The sequence below is a fragment of the Solanum pennellii genome, chromosome 3, assembly GCF_001406875.1.
Source record: "Solanum pennellii chromosome 3, SPENNV200".
Lineage (NCBI taxonomy): Eukaryota > Viridiplantae > Streptophyta > Magnoliopsida > Solanales > Solanaceae > Solanum > Solanum pennellii.
This window is the reverse complement of record NC_028639.1, coordinates 59,714,609-59,733,211: the sequence shown is the minus strand read 5'-3', so window position 1 is coordinate 59,733,211 and position 18,603 is coordinate 59,714,609. Positions and strand designations below refer to the sequence as shown.

General features: G+C 35.0%; 2 protein-coding genes, 1 long non-coding RNA gene and 1 other non-coding gene across 4 annotated transcripts; 1 reads left to right on the top strand and 3 right to left on the bottom strand.

Moving 5' to 3' along the window:
- Window positions 1-1,182: 1,182 nt before the first annotated feature.
- Window positions 1,183-2,860, bottom strand: LOC107014588. The gene is made up of 3 exons (XR_001456253.2): window positions 2,726-2,860; window positions 2,098-2,157; window positions 1,183-1,443 (listed from the first exon to the last, which is right to left on the bottom strand). It is a non-coding gene; the product is annotated as an uncharacterized LOC107014588 (long non-coding RNA).
- On the top strand, window positions 2,805-7,158 carry LOC107014587. Its single transcript, XM_015214555.2, has 3 exons — window positions 2,805-3,880; window positions 4,404-4,725; window positions 5,729-7,158. Exons 1-3 carry the CDS (start codon window positions 2,891-2,893, stop codon window positions 6,940-6,942), a joined length of 2,526 nt encoding a protein of 841 aa, XP_015070041.1. The 5' UTR covers window positions 2,805-2,890; the 3' UTR covers window positions 6,943-7,158.
- Window positions 7,159-8,954: 1,796 nt separating this feature from the next.
- Window positions 8,955-15,107, bottom strand: LOC107014923 (eukaryotic translation initiation factor 2 subunit alpha homolog). Its single transcript, XM_015215044.2, has 7 exons — window positions 14,572-15,107; window positions 12,772-12,828; window positions 12,599-12,685; window positions 12,372-12,518; window positions 12,025-12,129; window positions 10,198-10,296; window positions 8,955-9,413 (listed from the first exon to the last, which is right to left on the bottom strand). Exons 1-7 carry the CDS (start codon window positions 14,953-14,955, stop codon window positions 9,258-9,260), a joined length of 1,035 nt encoding a protein of 344 aa, XP_015070530.1. The 5' UTR covers window positions 14,956-15,107; the 3' UTR covers window positions 8,955-9,257.
- Window positions 15,108-16,700: 1,593 nt separating this feature from the next.
- On the bottom strand, window positions 16,701-16,773 carry TRNAK-CUU. Its single transcript has one exon. It is a non-coding gene; the product is annotated as a tRNA-Lys (tRNA).
- Between the last annotated feature and the right edge of the window lie 1,830 nt (window positions 16,774-18,603).

Genomic DNA, 18,603 nt, shown 5'->3' with positions numbered 1-18,603 from the left:
AAAAACCACAAAAACACTTTAAAATTTTTGAACTATGGGAACCAAGAATTCTCAAAATTTTATGAGTATTCTTTTGTTTTCCCCTCCAAATCCTCTCCTAAAAATAATGAATGAAGTGGGCTTATATAGAAACCCAAAAATCCTCAAAAAGGATGAAATACCGATGTGGGACTATTGCAAAATTGAAAATTGTTTGAGAGACAATGTATTTTTTTTGTATTTGACTCAAAATGTATGAATTTTAAAATCATCGGACCAAAATTTTCTATTAAATAAATAACGCTTCAAAATCACAATTTTTTAAAATGTTGGTCCAAAATTGGGTGTCAACACCACTGTAATACCAGTGTTTTCCATTTCTGATAAACAAAATTGATACAATATAAGTAAGCAATAAACTATAATTGCAGACTTAAAGGAGTATAAAATCACAAAGATTTTTTTTGTCTCCACCAGAAACACAGATTTATAATTTCCTTAAGATTGTTTGTCAATCTGTGTTATGAAAATCAGAAATTACTGGTTGTAATAAATCTTTCAGAAACACGAAGTAACTGAGATTTTTAGAACCAGTAAGTAAGATGAACAGAAATTTATTTGTAAAAAATAATTGAATCTGTAAAAACTTACCAGAATCTGGAATACTCTTTTTAATAATTTTGGAAGAAAATCAAGTCCACTGAATTCACAGTGTCCCCTTAAGGAAATTATTCCCCTCTAGTATCCGATGTTTGATTTGGAATATAACCTCCCAGGGTAAAATGATCTTAATCAGTAGAGTATAGATACCAAAAACTCTATTGTCATCGAATCAATCCACAGCAGTAAAGTACACGAAGAAATATGTGTTTTTAAGAAGAAGGAAGATCAGAAAATTCGTAGGGAAATATTTTGAAGACTGAATGGTATTTACAGGCAAGAAGAATATATTCTGAAAGGAGGTCGGGTTAACTAAAAAGTTGAGCGGTTAACTTCTGTTATCAACTAACTAATTGAAAAAAATTATCTCTCGATCGATCATTTGCCGAAACCGAAGCGAGCGACGACGACGCGAGGGGGGTCCCTCTTTCCAACCCTTTTAACAATTAATAGGAGTGTTTATTTATTTAAACTCTCCTATTTTCATTTCCATTACCGATGAGGGACAATTGCCTTTTTCATTAAATCATTAGAGGACTTTTCAAGTTCCCAACCTTTCAAAATTTCTCTCCTTCCCTCTATTTCCCATCAATTCTTGTTACATACCAAACAAAAATGTGTTATCCAATTCCAAACAAGATGCAGTTTTTATTCTCTAATTCAAGTTCCCGAGCTCCCCACATCAATCTCTCACATCCCTGTATCTTCCTCCTCTTCAGTATCTTTATCACCAATGATTTCCTCATTTTCACAACTGAGCTTAGCCATCTTTTCGTCAATCAATTTGTCTTCCTGCTCACTCATCTGAATGGATACACCACATTAGAATCACCACAGATGATATAAGATAACAGAGCGAAAAAATAGAAAGCAAGAAAAGAAAAGAAGATATCCAGAGATGTATACATTTCTTTTAATTTTGTTCCTTATTGAAGTGTTCAATTCCAGTCGATGCATTTTGAGAATCCAACGTTCCAAGACTCTCCTAGGAACATGTACAGGGTCTAACTCACACAAGTCCCCATTTTAATTGATAAGCTAAATAATTAATGTAGTTCTTCTCAATTATTTAATCCTCCCACCGTTTCAATTTGTTTGACCCACTTTCCTTTTTAATTCGTTTCAAGAAGAATGACCCGTTCCTTTTTTAGCAATTTTAATTTCAACCACATGTTATGTTTAAAATCACAAGATTAAAGGAAATTTTGGTACATTTGACAGATGTTTAATTTTAGACTACAAAATTCACAAGTCCTTTTTACTTTTTAAATTACGTGGCAAGTCAAAACAGGTCACTCAATTTGAAACGGAGAGAGTACTATTTAATTTGAAAACCTATCTGTTACAATTCAAAGTTATCAAGATTGGAAATCCCTTTTATTAATTGTTGAACTCTTGACCATGTACATCCATACTATTGCAATCAAAACCTAATCAGAGATTTTAGAACGAACTTACATGACAATGGTATCAATTAGTAAACTTCAAGACTCCAGAGATACTAGCGTCTAGCAGCGCCTTGCAAAGAGAGGACAAACCGAAGAAGCAGTTTATTCAGTTGAACGTACATATTTCCAACCACATATATCTATCAAGGACCATGCTGTTCAAGTAGATTGGAAGTACTCTCAAAGTAAAAACCGCTAATCAAGTATGACATTTGTGATATGAAACCCCCTAAGTTTTGGCTAAACCATTACATGATTATCAAGAGATTTACCAACAACATGTGTTATGGTTAATCTGGTCTCAGATTTTACAAATTTTAGTCCCATATCACTGACAGCACACTTAAGAGAGAAATGAAAATGGTAATCAAGAGAATTATCATACGAGTATAGCATTGGATGAAAATAATAAGCTTCTCTTCATTTGCTATAATATTAATGCATCTTTAACTTCGTTTGACTGAAAATTTAAATTTGATTACGATTACTTTATGTAGTTATTTAATGATAAGTATAGCATTGGATGAAATAAATAAGCTTCTCTTCATTTGCTAAAATGAACAAGTAAAAATGAAACGGAGGAAGTATAATAGAGTGGTAGGGCTTGCATTTCGTATTGTCAAAACAAAGAGTGTTACCTCTTTGTCCAATTTTGTGTTTTTTCTTCAACGTCTTGTGTATGGTCCCCACGAAATCACATGTACCCATTATTTAGTATCACATGCATCATTTTTGTATGTATATAATCTAATAATACTGTATCAATCTTGAAATTTGAATCTCGAAATCATATTGGAGCATTGATGGAGAAATTGGTGGAAGTATCAGAACCAGAAATAGGAATAGACTTTGCACTAGGCTGTAAATGCCGAGCCACAGTGAACCTTAGATCACTTAGTGCAGCCTATCCAATAGCATTCAAAGTTCAAACTTCTTCTCCTCACAAATTCCTTGTCAATCCACCTAGTGGCCTAATATCACCATTATCTTCAACCTCTTTCCAAGTGATTCTCAAGCCCCAACCCCAAATCCCTCCCACTTTCCCTCGCTCCCCTTCGGATCGGTTCCTCGTTAGAACCGCAATAGCGTCAGAACTCGAACTCGAACTCAACTCGTCTTCTGAATCGACTCGATCCGATATCGTTAACTCCTGGTTCAAGTCAATTGGGCATCGTTCAACTCATGACATAAAACTCAAGGTGGTTTTCGTTGGTCCATTTCTTCTCCGTCATGCCGTTAGTAACGGAGATTGTGATTCCGTTAGAAACATTATCAAACGGCACCGATCCATTTTCACCGAGTTTTCAACCCGAGAAGCAGAGTCACTCTTCCGAGTAGCAAAGCAGTTACCTAATAACAACAAGGACATGGTGGATATCTTAATTCAAGGTGGACTGAAGGTGGACGCATGTACTGAACCAAACGACGTTAAATGGGTGTCCAAAGGGTGGACGGCGTTACATATCGCCGTGGCGAATGACCGGAGGGAAGAGATTGAGAGGTTATTGAGAGAGAACGGGGGGTGCAGGTGGTTGGATAGCAGAGACAAAGAGGGAAGAACGCCGTTACATTTAGCAGCGAGTAAAGGGTTATTGGGTAGTGGTAAGGCGTTGATAGGTGCAGGTGCGCGAGTGGATGCGAGAAGCAAAGATGGTCGAACGGCTTTGTTCAGAGCTGCTGCTAATGGCGACTGTGAAATGGCGAAGATGCTTGTTGAAATGGGTGCTGACCCTACTCTAACTGAATTGCATCTTAGGCGTTCAGCTCTTGATATCGCCAGAGCTAAGGGACATGTAAGGCCCCAATTTGTTTGTTTCATATTGAATTATTTGAAGAAAAAAAAAAGATATTTATTTTTATTTTATGAAAAAAGTTTCAATACTTTTCTTAAATTATGAATAAGTTACTTGTATGAAAAAAAGAATCAGTAATTTACTTGATAGGGACGAAACAGAGTATATAACAAGACAGAGAAAAAAAACATTACTGTATTATTAGAACTCAGAAGTGTGTGTTGACATTTCAATGACTATAACACATGTCATAGCCGTAAATAAAAAATCGAAAATTTAAAATATATATCACTTATTTTAGATTATACATTTCAAAAAAAAAAATTCTTTTTAAAATTAACTCATATAAAATTAGACTTACAAAATGATAAATATCAAGGTTATTTTTGAAATGAAGTTACTGAAGAATAGTTGGGTTTCATGCTGCATGGGTTATTTTTGTTACCTTGTGTATCTTCATAGTTCGTACAATTGTTTAATACATGCATTTTTGTTTCCTTAATTCCATGTGTAATATTGTCAGGGGGTAGTCGTTAAAATACTCGAAAGAGGAGAAGCAGTTCTACATGCAGCAAGGCATGGAGACGTTCAGCTACTCGAAACTCTTCTCGAAAAGGGAGCCACCACAAACTTCCGCGATCAATACGGTGTAGCAGCACTTCATATGGCAGCTATTAAAGGAAAAAAAGACGCAGTAATGATATTGGCTGAATTTGGAGCCGACTTGGAATGCCAGGACATACAAGGTCACACTCCGCTGCAAATGGCAGTCGAAGGCGGATGTGCACACACAGTAGAAGTGCTGCTGAACAGAGGAGCCAATGTAAATGTCAAGAACAACAAAGGTATCACTCCACTTTCTGTTTCCAAATTTTTGGGTTATGAAGATATAACACAACTACTTGTTGATGAGGGTGCAGTGCTTTCTGAAATTCCTTCAAATTCGCCATCTCCCGTATCTTGATTTTTGGCTATGTAGATATACAGTTTTAATGAATATATGTATAATAAATATAAGGTGATTCAAGTATTGAACAAAGTATAAATTTTCTGCCATTTCAAGCTAATCTTTGAAGTCAGACTCATCCAATTAATAAATAGTGACATGAATAAACTTTTACACGCAATAAATAAAACAGGTTAAATACTTGGGCATGTGATTTGCCGTATAAGTTGGACTGTTGAAAGTTATGACAAGTCAAACCCCCAATTCAGCTTCTGCCTTTACTCTCGTGCTAACCCACACTACTCAACACATTCCTTCATTTGCTACCAAAATGCGCACCTCCATTGATACTACTATTCTCCTCTTCTTCTTCTTCTTCATCTTCAACTTCACTGCCCCATTTTCTTCTTCACTACCACACCACCATTCGCATTTCCTCAAACACACTCTTCCCCACACCAGTAATCCACATCCATACATCGAAGTCACTCGCCCATTACCCTTCACTAACCTCACTCCATCTTGTTCTCATCCCTTATTCACCCACAACTTCGGTAACACATATGGCCTTCCACCTGTATCCGTCCCTTACTCTCCTCCTTTCAATTGCTCATGGACCCATGTGGTTCTCCGGTTCAAAGCATCTTGCAAAGGCGAACAGTATGACCGTATTGCCGCCGTTTGGTTAGACGGCGCTGAGATTCTCCGTACTAGCACTGCTGAGCCCAATGATGACGGAATTTACTGGACTGTTACGAAAGATGTCACCAAGTACAGTTCGATTCTTGTGAAGGAGAATATTACTCTTTCTGTTATGCTGGAAAATCTGGTTAATGATATTTTTACTGGAGTGTATCATGTGAATGTTACTTTTTTATACTATGATGCTAAGAGTGTTACAGGGGTTCAATTGGATGATTATGTTGATAATCCGATTTCAATGGGAGTGAGCAAATTGGGAAGTTTGCTGGGTCCAGATGACAAACCAGCGGATTTGATATTGCCCATATCGGCAAATGGAGATAATGGGCTTTGGTTTCGAATTGAGAGTGAATTGGGAATGTATGGGCAACAAGTTGTGATTCCAAAGAATACTTATAAAGCTGGGATGGAGATATATGTATCGTTTCATGGGAATGATGAGTTTTGGTACTCTAATCCGCCGGATTCATATATAAAGATGAATAATTTGACCACAAAGAGAGGACATGGAGCTTATAGGGAAGTTTTGTTGAAGATAGATGAGAATTTGGTGGGATCTTTGGTACCATTTCCGGTGGTTTTCAAAGGAGGAATCAATCCTTTGTTCTGGGAACCAGTGGTTTCAATTGGTGCCTTTGATCTTCCTTCTTATGATATTGATTTAACACCATTTTTGGGGCTTCTGATTGATGGTAAATCCCACTTTTTGAGTCTTGGAGTGGCGGATAGTATCCCATTTTGGCTAGTTGATGGGAATTTGCATCTATGGGTAGATGATTGCGCATTGCCATGTGAAGTTAAGGCTAAAGTTGTTGATTATGGGACTCCTAAATTTAACATTGAGCAATCATCTAACTTTCGAGGCCTTGATGGTTCATGTGAGATTGAGATGAAGAGGAAGAGCAAGGTTTCAGGGTGGGTTAATTCGACTTCAGGAAACTTAACTACAACAGTTTCCAGGGAAGTGAAATTTAAGAATAAGATAAAGTTCTATCTTAATGGTACTGAAAAAAGGGTAATACAGAATGTGAGAGAAGAAACTATAGTAAGTGTACTGTCTGATACAGGTATCAGGATTTCTCGGACCACTACGAAAAAGACATATCCACTTAGCATGACCACTAAGAATTCACCTTCATCAGAGAATGATACAAGCTTGATGCTTACTGACCTAGACCATGAATGGAGGGGGAGGAAGTCCATTGGGGATTTATCAATCTCCTTGATAAATCGGCAGAAATGCAATGGTTGGATGGTCGTTCAAGATCATGATGTTCTATCTGGTGGTGCCACCACTCAACAAGCTTATTCTTATAGGGATGAAGTTGGTTGTTATTCTCGGATCGTTTCAGCTGCCAATGGCACACTTATGAGCGACACTTCAAGCAGTCTTTGTTCATTTTCAGCTTTGTGAATTATGACTTAGTTTGGGGAGTCCTTTTTATAAGTTAAATGATCCATTTCCACAATCATTCCGTTCCGTGTGACCATATTAGCATCAGTTGATTTGATCCCCTAAATCTTGTCTCAGTATTAAATGTAAGCAATTTGTGTTCTTGTATGCAAGTTTTATGGTTCAATAAGAATGTGAACGGCCAGGAAATGAACTTACATTGATTATTTGCTGGTATTTCTTGTTTGGTATGTGATTGAACACTGGATACAGTCTTTCTTGCCTTCTGGATATCAATAAACCTTCAAGATTTGTTTCCTCAAATCCTCACTGATGGAGAAGTGGCTGCAGCCTCCAGTTCCATCACGTCTCATTTGGGAAGTAGCTGGTGGTTTTATTATCATCCGGAGACTTCATGACATTAGAATGCTGATACCATTCTTGCTAATGTTACCATATGTGATTGCCTCACACTTCAGTTATTGACAAATAATGTCACCAAAGACGAATGGACAAAAGAACAGAATAGCTGATAGAATGACTGAAAATTTGAGCATAGGTTACTATCTTCAATCTAGAGGATCCTATATATACCATGTTATGAAAAGATTAGGAATATAAAGATGGTGTTTACTGTGAATTGTGCACTTGTAAATGGACCCTATCATGTTCACAATCTGGAATATCAGCTTTGGAGTTCCAGAGACTGAGAGACTGCCAAGGATACTGCACTCTAGTGCAAAGACCTGAGCCTCATGTTCAATATTTTGCACAAATGACTCCCAAGGATCCCCTGTCCTTCGAGTGCTGAAAGAGATACCGATCATATATGGAAGTTACATTGGAGTAGCTTTGAAGCTAGTGTCTTTACTTTTGTCATTAGCAAAGTGTAGTAAATTCTGCTTGTTGCTTTTGTTTAGAATGTTGCCGCTTTTTCTTCTGCTGAAGCAACATTTCTATCAGTTGGTGAGCTAGCCACTATTATAGTGGTGAAACTTTAACCAGTAACTAACCCTTGAAGCAAGCAATATCACAATTCACAGCCAACGTGGAAACTACCTTGTATGTTTCATTTTTTACAGTCTGAATGAGCAGCAGAATGACCTGTCACAACTAATAAAAAGACTATCAAACGAGAAACAACCACGCTCTCTCCCTTGAGCAAAAAAAGCACAAAAGGAGAGAAGGATGAAAACAAATAGGAAAACAGACTGTTATAAAACGAAGATATGCCTCTTGAGGAAACCAAACTCAATAAGCTAGCTCGATACCAAATTGGTCGAGCTAGAGACCAGTTTTGGCATGGTAAAACACATCTGGAGCAAAGGCGAAAAGTCTCTGTAGCTTTTGCTATCGAATGTAGTGTTACAACTTCAGAAAAATTGATGCACATAAACTACTAGTAATTGATTAGGAAAAATATAAAAAGTACTTAATAGTGTTTAGATTCAAATGTGATTGATTAATAATATTTTTTTTCATAGTTAATATTTTTACTTTAGTCAAATCCAAATAGAGTTAAATAAATATTTAACATCAAACTGAACTTCCAGAATCACACAACAAAAACCCAACCTAATTAGGGCTAGTTGTATGGATCAACACTAATCATGTCATTCCATTTAGTCCATCTCAAGCTCAGTCAAACTGACCTAATTTCACTCAAGCCAAACCGAGTCTAACCATACTTTAATCGAAACCTGATCAAACCAAGTTACAAACAGAACCGATGAGGCAAGCCTAACTGAGCTAAAATATAAACAAACCTTTTCTAGCAAACCTAGTTCACTGGCACTTGCTTGAACTTAATTTGCTACACTATCAATGGAGCATATGCAGGAAGCGTAGAAACAGACATGCAGGGGAAGCAGTAGAAGTAGAATTTTCTACTACAAATGATATCTCAAGATCCAACAGTAAAACTGAAGCTTCGCGTTAATCAGTTAGATGATAACACACTGCAATGACTTTCTAAGCTTCTCAAAAATGCGACAAACTGAAGTTTTCCATTCACAGCTCTATCACAACCATTGTTCAAAATTAATCTCGCTCATCTAGAATAGCTATTCCAAAATATATTTATGACAGAAAAAGAAATGAGATGACAAGGTGTAGAGTTGTTCATTCTCATTGCAAAATGTATAAGATTGGAATTGTCAAACAGCCGCACAAACTTAAATTGCAAGATTGATTTTGTGTAAAAACTAAATGCTTGTCAAGGAAAATTGCCAAAGTAAACTAAGGGCTAATAAAGGACAAGAAAAAAAAGGTGAGGTAGCTTCTGTAGGAGCTGCAACTGTGAAGAATGTGCTATCCAAGTTCATACAAGCCGCAATTTACTCTCTAATTCCAGTTCCCGAGTTCTCCACGTCAATTTCTCCCATCCCTGTATCTTCCTCCTCTTCACTATCTTCATCACCACTGATCTCCTCATTTTCGCGACCGAGCTTTGCCATCTGTTCAGCGAGCAATTTGTCTTCCCGTTCACTCACCTGAACAGATAAGTCACATCAGCATCACCACAGAAGAAATAAGAATAACAAAGCAAAATACAGAAAGCAATAAAAGAAAAAAAAAAGATAGACAGAGAATGCATGCATACATTTCTTTTAATCTATTTTTTCTCAACTCACATAACACTCGGTTCTATTTGATTCTCCCCAATAATTTAATGTTTTATTCAAAAAACTAAAACAAGTCCGTTGTAATTTAGAAAACATCAGGATTAGAAGTCCATTTAAGAATATCTTTTTAAAAAAAAACTGGTATGATTGCAAGTCCATTTAAGAATATCATCCATACTTTTGCAATCAAAACCAAATTAGAGATTTTAGAATCAACTTATATGGCAAGAGTCTTAATAAGTAAGCATCCAGGGTACTAGCAGTGCCTTGCAAAGAGTGACAAATCAAATGAGCACTTTATTCAGTTAAACGTACATATTTCCATCCACATATACATATGTATCAAGGACCATGCTATACTAGTTGGGGAGTAATTTCAAAGTGAACATAATAATCCAGTATGGCATCTGTGATACAGAAACCCCCCCCCCCCTTCTCTTGCCCCAACAATCACATGATTATTAAGAGAGTTTCCAACAATGTGTTATGGTCAATCTGGTCTTAAACTTAACATCTCAATCTCAAATCCCCGTTGAACTATGGTGGCTATCAAATTAAGGTCTCTCAAAGGTGTGAAGAAGCACATCTCCACAATTATGATGAAACTAGAAAAGCACTCATAATATAATTTTTTTTTTTTAAAGTAGCTCACCGCTCTTGGAGCCTCCTTGACAGCAAGTTTTCCTTTGTGACGCTCTATTTCCTCAGTGCAAGCTGCAATTGCTTTAGTAAGGATTGCTATGCCTTGCTCCTGCAACAAGAAATAAAATAGAAACTGTAATCTAAAAAACTGAATATAAATTTTAGACCAGAAATAATAATAATAGTAATAATAATAATAATAATAATAATAATAATAACAATAATAATAATAATAATAATAATAATAATAATGATAATAATAATAATAATAATAATAAGAAGAAGAAGAAGAAGAAGAATGGCATAATATGGTAGCCCGGTAGGTGATAACAGCTGGAAGTGATCTAGCATAGGGTGTGCATGGTCTAGTAGATAAAATTACCATAACGAAACCAAAATTTTTGATACAGTGTGTTCAATACTATGGTTTGGGCATGTATGTTAAATATTTTTGGTATTTGGTATAACAACATACCCAGTATAGATCCACAACCTGGGTCTGGGACTCTGGCGAGGGTGAGTGTACCATGTACGCAAACCTTACCCCTACCTTTGTATGATGGAGGTTGTTTCTGATAAACCCTCGGTTCAAATTTTGGTCGGTACTTATAAAGAATATTGTACTGAAGTATATAATTACGTATACATTATTATAATATTAGAAAATATATGAAACAAACTAGTACAAATTAATCATTTAGACGTTGGAAATTTGATAAGTCTATCCTGATTGAAATGTCCTTTACTATTATTTTGAATATTTCTACTGTGTAATGTGATGATATAATATATTTGATTTGATTCTTGAAAAGTCGAAGTCAGAATTCTCTATAATATGAGTATATGTACGTCGAAGTCAAACAAACTATGATTACTGATTTACCGTATCGCAAAAATCTGATAATAAACTTAAAAATACCGAGTCATACCGAATTAATTGGTATGGTAATGGTATTGTATATTTAATAACCAAATTACCCGAACCGAAGTTCTCAATAACTACCATGCTCACTAGGAATTTAGCTGCTTATACTTGTGAGTTGTGACCAGTTAAGAAACTAGTGGAAATCGTTTGCATTACTCTTACAATTTTTAAGAAGGATCATTCTCCTCAAACTGGAATTTTTTGAAGGAACTATGCTCAACAATTGACCACTGAAGTATTTTTTCCATTCTTTTTTTCCCTTTCCAGCAGCGAAGCAACATAAAAGAATAATCCTAGAGTATCTTTGAGCCTGTAACATTGACTATAGTTGATGCATGAAAGAAGAAAAACACATAGGGAAGGCGACAGCACACTTGAGAGAGAAATGACAATGCCAGTCACAAGTATGATCCTATTTAGTTGATAACCATTCAACCCTTAACTTGAAAATAAGCACTGGAAAACCAAAGAGAAAGCCAAAAGATGTGGTCGTTGAAGGATCATAGTAAGCATAAGGGATCCAGCTAGAGCGTCCTAGAAAACTATTATCCAAACAGACATCCTTCTTGATTGACCATAAAACTATAATAAATAATTGGAAGCATTATTCATAAAACAAGAATTCAATATGCAACAGCTGAGATAAAGTAGAGGGGCCAAGAGAAAAAAGAGTCTCCTAAACAAAAAATCAAGGTGAAGGAGTTAATAGCACATAACAAGCAGTTTATAAATAAATAATGTACATTTCTACTGGAACTAACATATACTAGATGTGCTTGACCATAATGTCCTCAGAACAATTAAAAAAGCTCAAGCACAAATCAAACTGATATTTTTAAAAGGTGAAGACTAAAAACATTTTGCACAAGTAAAACAGGGTACCACAATTATATGCAATAAACAGTTAGTTACCTTGTCAAGAGTCTGAGTATTGAGCACATATGCCGGAGGAGCAACAAGTTTAATTTTAACAGGGCAATCATCATTACCAGCAGCTTCAGCTTTGCGCATAGCTTCCTGCACCAGGCATGAAAAAAATCATCAAAAAAAGACTAACATTACAACAATATGTAACCTCTAGAAAACATTTCCCCTTTTTGATAAGTAATTGTATCATTTTATTGAACAACACTTAGCATTAAGAAAATGCAACCTCCAGACCCCACGTGTGGGAACACACTGGGTTTGCTGTTGCATAAGTGATAACGGGTTCAGGAAATAGATAATAACATGAAAATGATGATGCCAAATGTACAAACCTTAATGTGAAGAACACCATCAAACTGAAAACATTTCATCTCAATATCTGCTCGAATCTTCAATGGCTGTGGAGTCATTCTTCTCCTAATATTCTTTACTAATGCATCTTTAACTTCCTCAGATAAAGCAGGAGCAACCTTAGTTACCTAGAGAAGATAAGATAATAAATATTATTTGACATCATTGGATGGATTAACCTAGAAAATGATATGACAAAAAACCCTACCTCCTTCCCATCAGGGCCAACTTCTTTAATTTCACGGGTGAGGGAATTAAGAATTGAATCTGGATCACTGACAACCAATTTGAATGCCTGGAAATCAAAACCAAGAAATCCAAAATGAATCTTGCCAATCAGAAGAGGGAAAGAAATATTTGGAAATTGATACAAATTCTCACCTCAAAAGCATGACCATATTTTCTGTATAAAGGCCAACCTACATGAATGTACAAGTCCTGCAATTAACATGCCCAATGATTAAAGAGAAATTGAAGAGTAAAAATTCAAAGTTCTATTGGACAGGAATTCTAGAAAAGGAAAAAACCTAGTAGTGTTACATGGATACACATTCTTCTCAATAAACAATAATGCATATTCCTCTATATCCGACTAAGGTAGGAAACTAGGAGTAAGATTTGCATACACCGCACCCTGCACAGACCCCACTGGGTATGTTGTTGATGAAACAATGATGAATATTATATTATTTCTCAAACAGCAAGTAAATGCATTTCCCGCAGTACATGACCAAACTTAGGAAAAGCATTTCGTGGCAACTCATTCCTCAGAAAGAAAAGAAAGGAGGGGGGATAAATGGGATTCCCTTAAAAGTAGCAGAAGTTCTAATTAACATGCAAAACAGCTTGCATGGCCAAGGGCACATAGAAAAAGTGCAGTGACACCCGTTTATGAAATTTTAGGCAGACATTCATACAATAAGGCACATAAATCATTAGAGATGCCGGGACATAATAATCACTTAAGCCAACATATAACAAGGGCAACAAAAGAGAGAGCAAACAGAAGTAACAAACTCATTCATGCTAAAGGCATTACATAGAGTATGTACATTTACGCACCCCCAGTTACAAAGCAGTAAGGCAGAGAAAAGTAACTGGTAAAATACCCATGTGCAATGAGTTCAGAAAGTGATGGCAAATCTATATTCACACTTTTTTTTGAGATATGCAAATCTATATTCACACTTGACTAACTCAAACCAGATAAACTCAATAAAATTTATTAGAATTTTATCAATGCTCTGTAGAACCACCAATCCAGAAGGACCAGACCATTACACCAGCAAAGCAGGTCTTTTCCCCCTTCAATGCAATTCATACATTGACCATGGACAATATCTAATTGCAGTAACATCAAGTATTTTCTTTTATAATATACTACTGTTACTTAGAAGAGCTTTCATGTACACCTAAGAAGAAAAATCAAACTTGATGGTATCCACAAACAACCTGATAATGGAAACATAAACTTAAACTCGTTTTTTCTTATTATAATATACGACTGTTATCTTTGACGGAGCTTTCATGTATGCCTACCCTTAATACTTAAGACATCGCACAAAGTACCATACTCATAACTTATTTTTCACCAAACAACAGTTTTCATTCTCTGAGTTCTTCTAAGAGATATCTGTTTTATCATATGCTAATTAGCAGAGCATTTCCACCTTACCAAGAAAACCTAAATTTAAGAATCACTTCGTGTGAACTCTACTTTTGATTTTTTGTTTGTTCTTCACGACAGTACAACGTTCTCAGAATGGGAATGCAACAAAATGCAAAATCAACAATACTAACTCAGTCATTTGCTTAGCACTTCAATTCTACAATTCATAGACCTCATATTCAATAGAAATTCCAAATTGAACCAAATGTTTTGCTCCCTTTGTTTCAATATACCTGACACTTACCCCATTTTCAGATATACAATAATTAAAATTCATTAAACTATTCCAAAATTTCAAATTAGATAACATGTCTTCTAAAAAGAGCTAACTTCTCATCCCTTACATTATTTTTTTTCCATCCATTATCACGAATTATACGAAAAAAATCGAAACAAAATGTAAAATCCAATATCCAGATTAATTCCTTCATATATATGAAATAAAATGAGATAGTAGCAACTTCCTGTATGACCATAGTAGAACAAAATGGGATTTCGAGAAATTATCTAACCTCCAGATCAATTCCCATGGTTTCAGCAACATGACGCATGATTGAATGAACAAGCTTACTCTTATTATACCTCTCCTCACAAGCCGAAATATCTTCCTCAGAAACCCTTCGTTTACTGAGATCGATATATCCTTTCTCCTTATCAACCCTAAGAACCATAACCGGTTCGATGCGTCCAACTTTGATAAGACTGCTAATACTCCGAATACGACGACGAGAGAGCTCAGAGAAAAGGATCATTCCTTCTATGTTATTGTACTCTAGAAGGGCAACGTAGGCGCCGCTGTCAGCCATGCTTTTCACCTGTATCATCACAGCTTGGTCTACTTCCGGGTACTTGGCTTCGTACATTCGGCATTCGAGGTTCGGGGAGTTGGTCGCCATGATGGGCAGGAGTTGCAGTTACTAGGGTTTCGCAGAGAAAGAGATGATAGGAATGGGTTTTGACTGTAGAGGGGCTGAAAGAAGAGAGACCACTCGCAATATATTCCTTACACAAATATATTCAAAATACAACCCTTGAGGTCTCATGTGTTAAAATTTAGACCTCTGGGCTATTTGTAAGGCTCAAAGTTATACAGTTATGCTCGATTAATTTTTATTACTTAGTTTGGTTTGTTTTATTCGAATCTATATTAATTGCATAATTTTCAAGAATAAATTAGTTGTTTATGAAATTACTTTCTTCCTCATTTAGTTTTTCTTTTATATATATATATATTTTCATTGCAAGCTTTAATTATTCATACTTTAAAAATAAAATTTTCATCTTATTTAACTTTAAAATAAACTTTCATCTTATTAGCTTAAAAATAAAATTTTCTATCTTTTCATCTTAAAAAATAAAGAGATAAGTTTCAAAAACACACTTAAACTATATTCTTTTTTTGAATTTCATACCTAAACTATTGAAAATGTGAGTTTCATGCCTAAACTATTGAAAATGTGAGTTTCATAGCTAAACTATCATTATTTATAGTAGAAGAAGTTTTCCTAAAAATAAATAGGAAGACATGATTGGTAAAGTTGTCAAAATGGATCGGTCCAGCCCTTGGGTATTAAACCCCTAGTAATGGAGGAAGAGACTTTGAAACTTGTGAAACCCTAACCTTGTCTCGGAGATCCTTGGTAGAATTTTGGAGAACAAGACTTGGGGGAATTTGCGGTTGTGAGTGAATGATCAGAAGGAATGAGATATTTTTTAAGAGAAAAATCATTAATAGGGGTAGTTTTAGGGTTGACATAGTTTAGGGGTTAAATGTGTAGGAAAAGACCAAAATGTTCTTACTTAAAAACCGTCGGATGACTCTTTTGTTTCCGACCTACAAATCGTAGGACTTTCTACGGATCATCAGGTCAACTATAGAGTCAAGTACTGGGTCAAAATAGTGAGCAATTCCCACGGGGCCCTTCTACGGGTCGGCGTCCCTTCTATGACTCGTAAAGCTAGTATATTGGACCCAAGTTCAAGTCCAAAAATTCATGAAGTTTGAATCACTTCTACCTAACCCTCCTATAGTCCATAACACTTTCTATGGTTCGTCTTGTTCATCCATAAACCATTATTAGAGAATGATATTTTCCAAAATTCAATCCAAGCCCTATGACTGTCTTCTTACGACCCCTAGAACTTCATATGGTCTATAGGCCAACTCGTAGAACTGCTTCCTTTCCAACTCACCTTTGTATTTCCTATGTGCCACATTGCTGCTTGCACATGCCAATCTTATGAAGGGTCTGTTGAGTTATGTTTTTTATTGTGTACTTTCAAGGAGCAAAACTGCACCTTCGTAAGTTAAAATGTGTCATCTTATCAATGGCTGATTGAGATATTTTTTTAGGGAAAAAAGTCTGACATCTATCTGAATTTTGACCGAGATTGTTGTTACGATATCGAACTTTGAAAAGGATTTTTAACCCCTATACACTATTTAATAGTGTATTTTAAAGGTATATATGTGGGGTGGAAAAGGTCCTCCATAAAAGTAATTGCGACCAAAGTTGAAGTATTTTTTTACCTTTGTTAGTTAAAATGTGTCATATTATGAAAGGTCGGTTGAATTATGTTTTTTGTTGTGTACCTTTCGAGGAGCAAAATGCAACCTTTGTTAGTTAAAATGTGCCACTATCGCCCACCGTGGGGCTCAAACCCACGACCACAAGGTTAAGAGCCTTGCGCTCTACCAACTGAGCTAGACGGGCTTCATATATATAAATGTCGCGAGTAATTATATCAACGTAAATTATTTTGAGAAGTAAAAATGTATATTTACTATATGGTACCCATAAATGTTTGTTTGAGTTTTGAAAAAAAAATGAGAACTTTTGAACTACAACACTACTTTGTATGTTTTAATAATATACTCTATGCATTCATAGGCAGCCAAAAGGTTTTTAATAAAATATATTTAATAAATTGCTTCATTTTACAGATGAACCTGCAATCCATGTCGATTTAGGATTGAAAATCAAGAAAAAATAATTCATTCTCTTCTATTGATTCCATTCTGAATCGTTGAATGATTGGCCGGGACACTTTTGTTTATAAAGGTATACGCATTAAATTTAGTCAATTATTTTTTGTTGAATAGGATGACACATTTAACAATTATTTTTGTACAAACATAGGGGTGGGCTTTCGGTATTTCAGTTCGTTTTTTTTTTTTCTAATTTTTTGTTTTTCGGTTCTTGTAAAATGTGTATCGAATACCCAACCAAAATATTTCGGTTTGGTTTTATTAATTCGGTTCAATTTTTTAGTTCAATTTTTTAATGGGCCTGCCATCGGAACTCGAAAGTCTGCTGCCGCCTGTGCAGCTGTGCTGTTCGCTAAAAAATGGCTGGAAAATTGACGAAAAATGGACCGAGAAAATGAAATAAGAAAACCTTGAAAGGAAGAATGGTCTAATGGAAGTATGGAACTATGGAACTTGGAATAATGAAGAAGATGAATTATTTTCATATTAGGTCTAGCCTTCTAGGTCAGTAGGTGTGGGGGTTTCTATAATGTATAAAGTAAAAGTACAAAAGACTAAAAGTTAAAAAAACATATAAAGTAGCTTTTACTTTTCAGTTTTTTTTTTTAAAATTAAACATAAATAATTAATATAATATAAATATATATTATAATATAAGATATTTTGCTTTAAATCGAAATACCAAAAAACAAAAATTACGTATCAAAAATCGAACCAAAATACCAAAAAAAATAAAATATACACCAAATATCGAACCGAAAACCAAAATATCGAAACTGAAATACCAAAAAAGTTCGATTCGATTCGGTGTTTTGATTTTTCGGTGTTTATGTACACCCCTATACAAACACGAGAATCATCAAATGAATATCAAATTTAAATAAATTACATTGAATACGGAAGAACTTTTTTTTTAATCCCTGAACATTAATTATTTATTAAGGGTATTAATGAAAAAATCCTTAATATGATGTGAATTATTAGTTTCATCCCTTAAATATTACATCTTTCAAAATATATCTCTACTTAATTAACTGAGCTTAAATACATCCCTCTCATGTTATACACATAAATGTTTGCTTACCTATAGCTCTCTTGTCTTAGTGACTCTTCCTCTTTTCTAGGTTTTTTTCTGAGTGTTAAAACGATAGATTTTTTATTTGCCAATGAATTGGATGTGTTATTCACGTACACACATGTGGAATTTGTGTTGATGTTGCATATAAATAGATATATTATATGACACGAAAGGGGTGTTTTAAAATTCAGTTAGTCAAGTAAAAGGGTATTTTTAAGATTATTAATAGTTTGGAGACAACTAATAACTCATGTCAAGTTCATGAGTGTTCTTAATACTTATCTCTAAAAGTTATAGTGGAGGAGAAAATAGATTCCATAATTTTTGTAGGTTTCTTGAAAATGTCGTGAATATATGTTGTTTATGAACGTTAAAATATGGACAGATAAAATGGTAAATGTCTAAAATACCCATTGTCCACTCTCTCTCTCTCTCTCTCTCTCTCTCTCTATATATATATATATATATATATATATA

What these genes read in the sequence shown, in the direction of transcription:
- LOC107014587 (XM_015214555.2), top strand. Translation starts at nt 2,891, where the DNA reads ATGGAGAAATTGGTGGAAGTATCAGAACCAGAAATAGGAATAGACTTT. An exon ending in TCGCCAGAGCTAAGGGACAT is followed by an intron (nt 3,881 to 4,403) that starts GTAAGGCCCCAA and finishes TAATATTGTCAG; the next exon opens with GGGGTAGTCGTTAAAATACT. An exon ending in AAATGTCAAGAACAACAAAG is followed by an intron (nt 4,726 to 5,728) that starts GTATCACTCCAC and finishes AGAGTGTTACAG; the next exon opens with GGGTTCAATTGGATGATTAT.
- LOC107014923 (XM_015215044.2), bottom strand. Translation starts at nt 14,955, where the DNA reads ATGGCGACCAACTCCCCGAACCTCGAATGCCGAATGTACGAAGCCAAG. An exon ending in CCATGGGAATTGATCTGGAG is followed by an intron (nt 12,829 to 14,571) that starts GTTAGATAATTT and finishes TGTTAATTGCAG; the next exon opens with GACTTGTACATTCATGTAGG. An exon ending in AATATGGTCATGCTTTTGAG is followed by an intron (nt 12,686 to 12,771) that starts GTGAGAATTTGT and finishes TTTGATTTCCAG; the next exon opens with GCATTCAAATTGGTTGTCAG.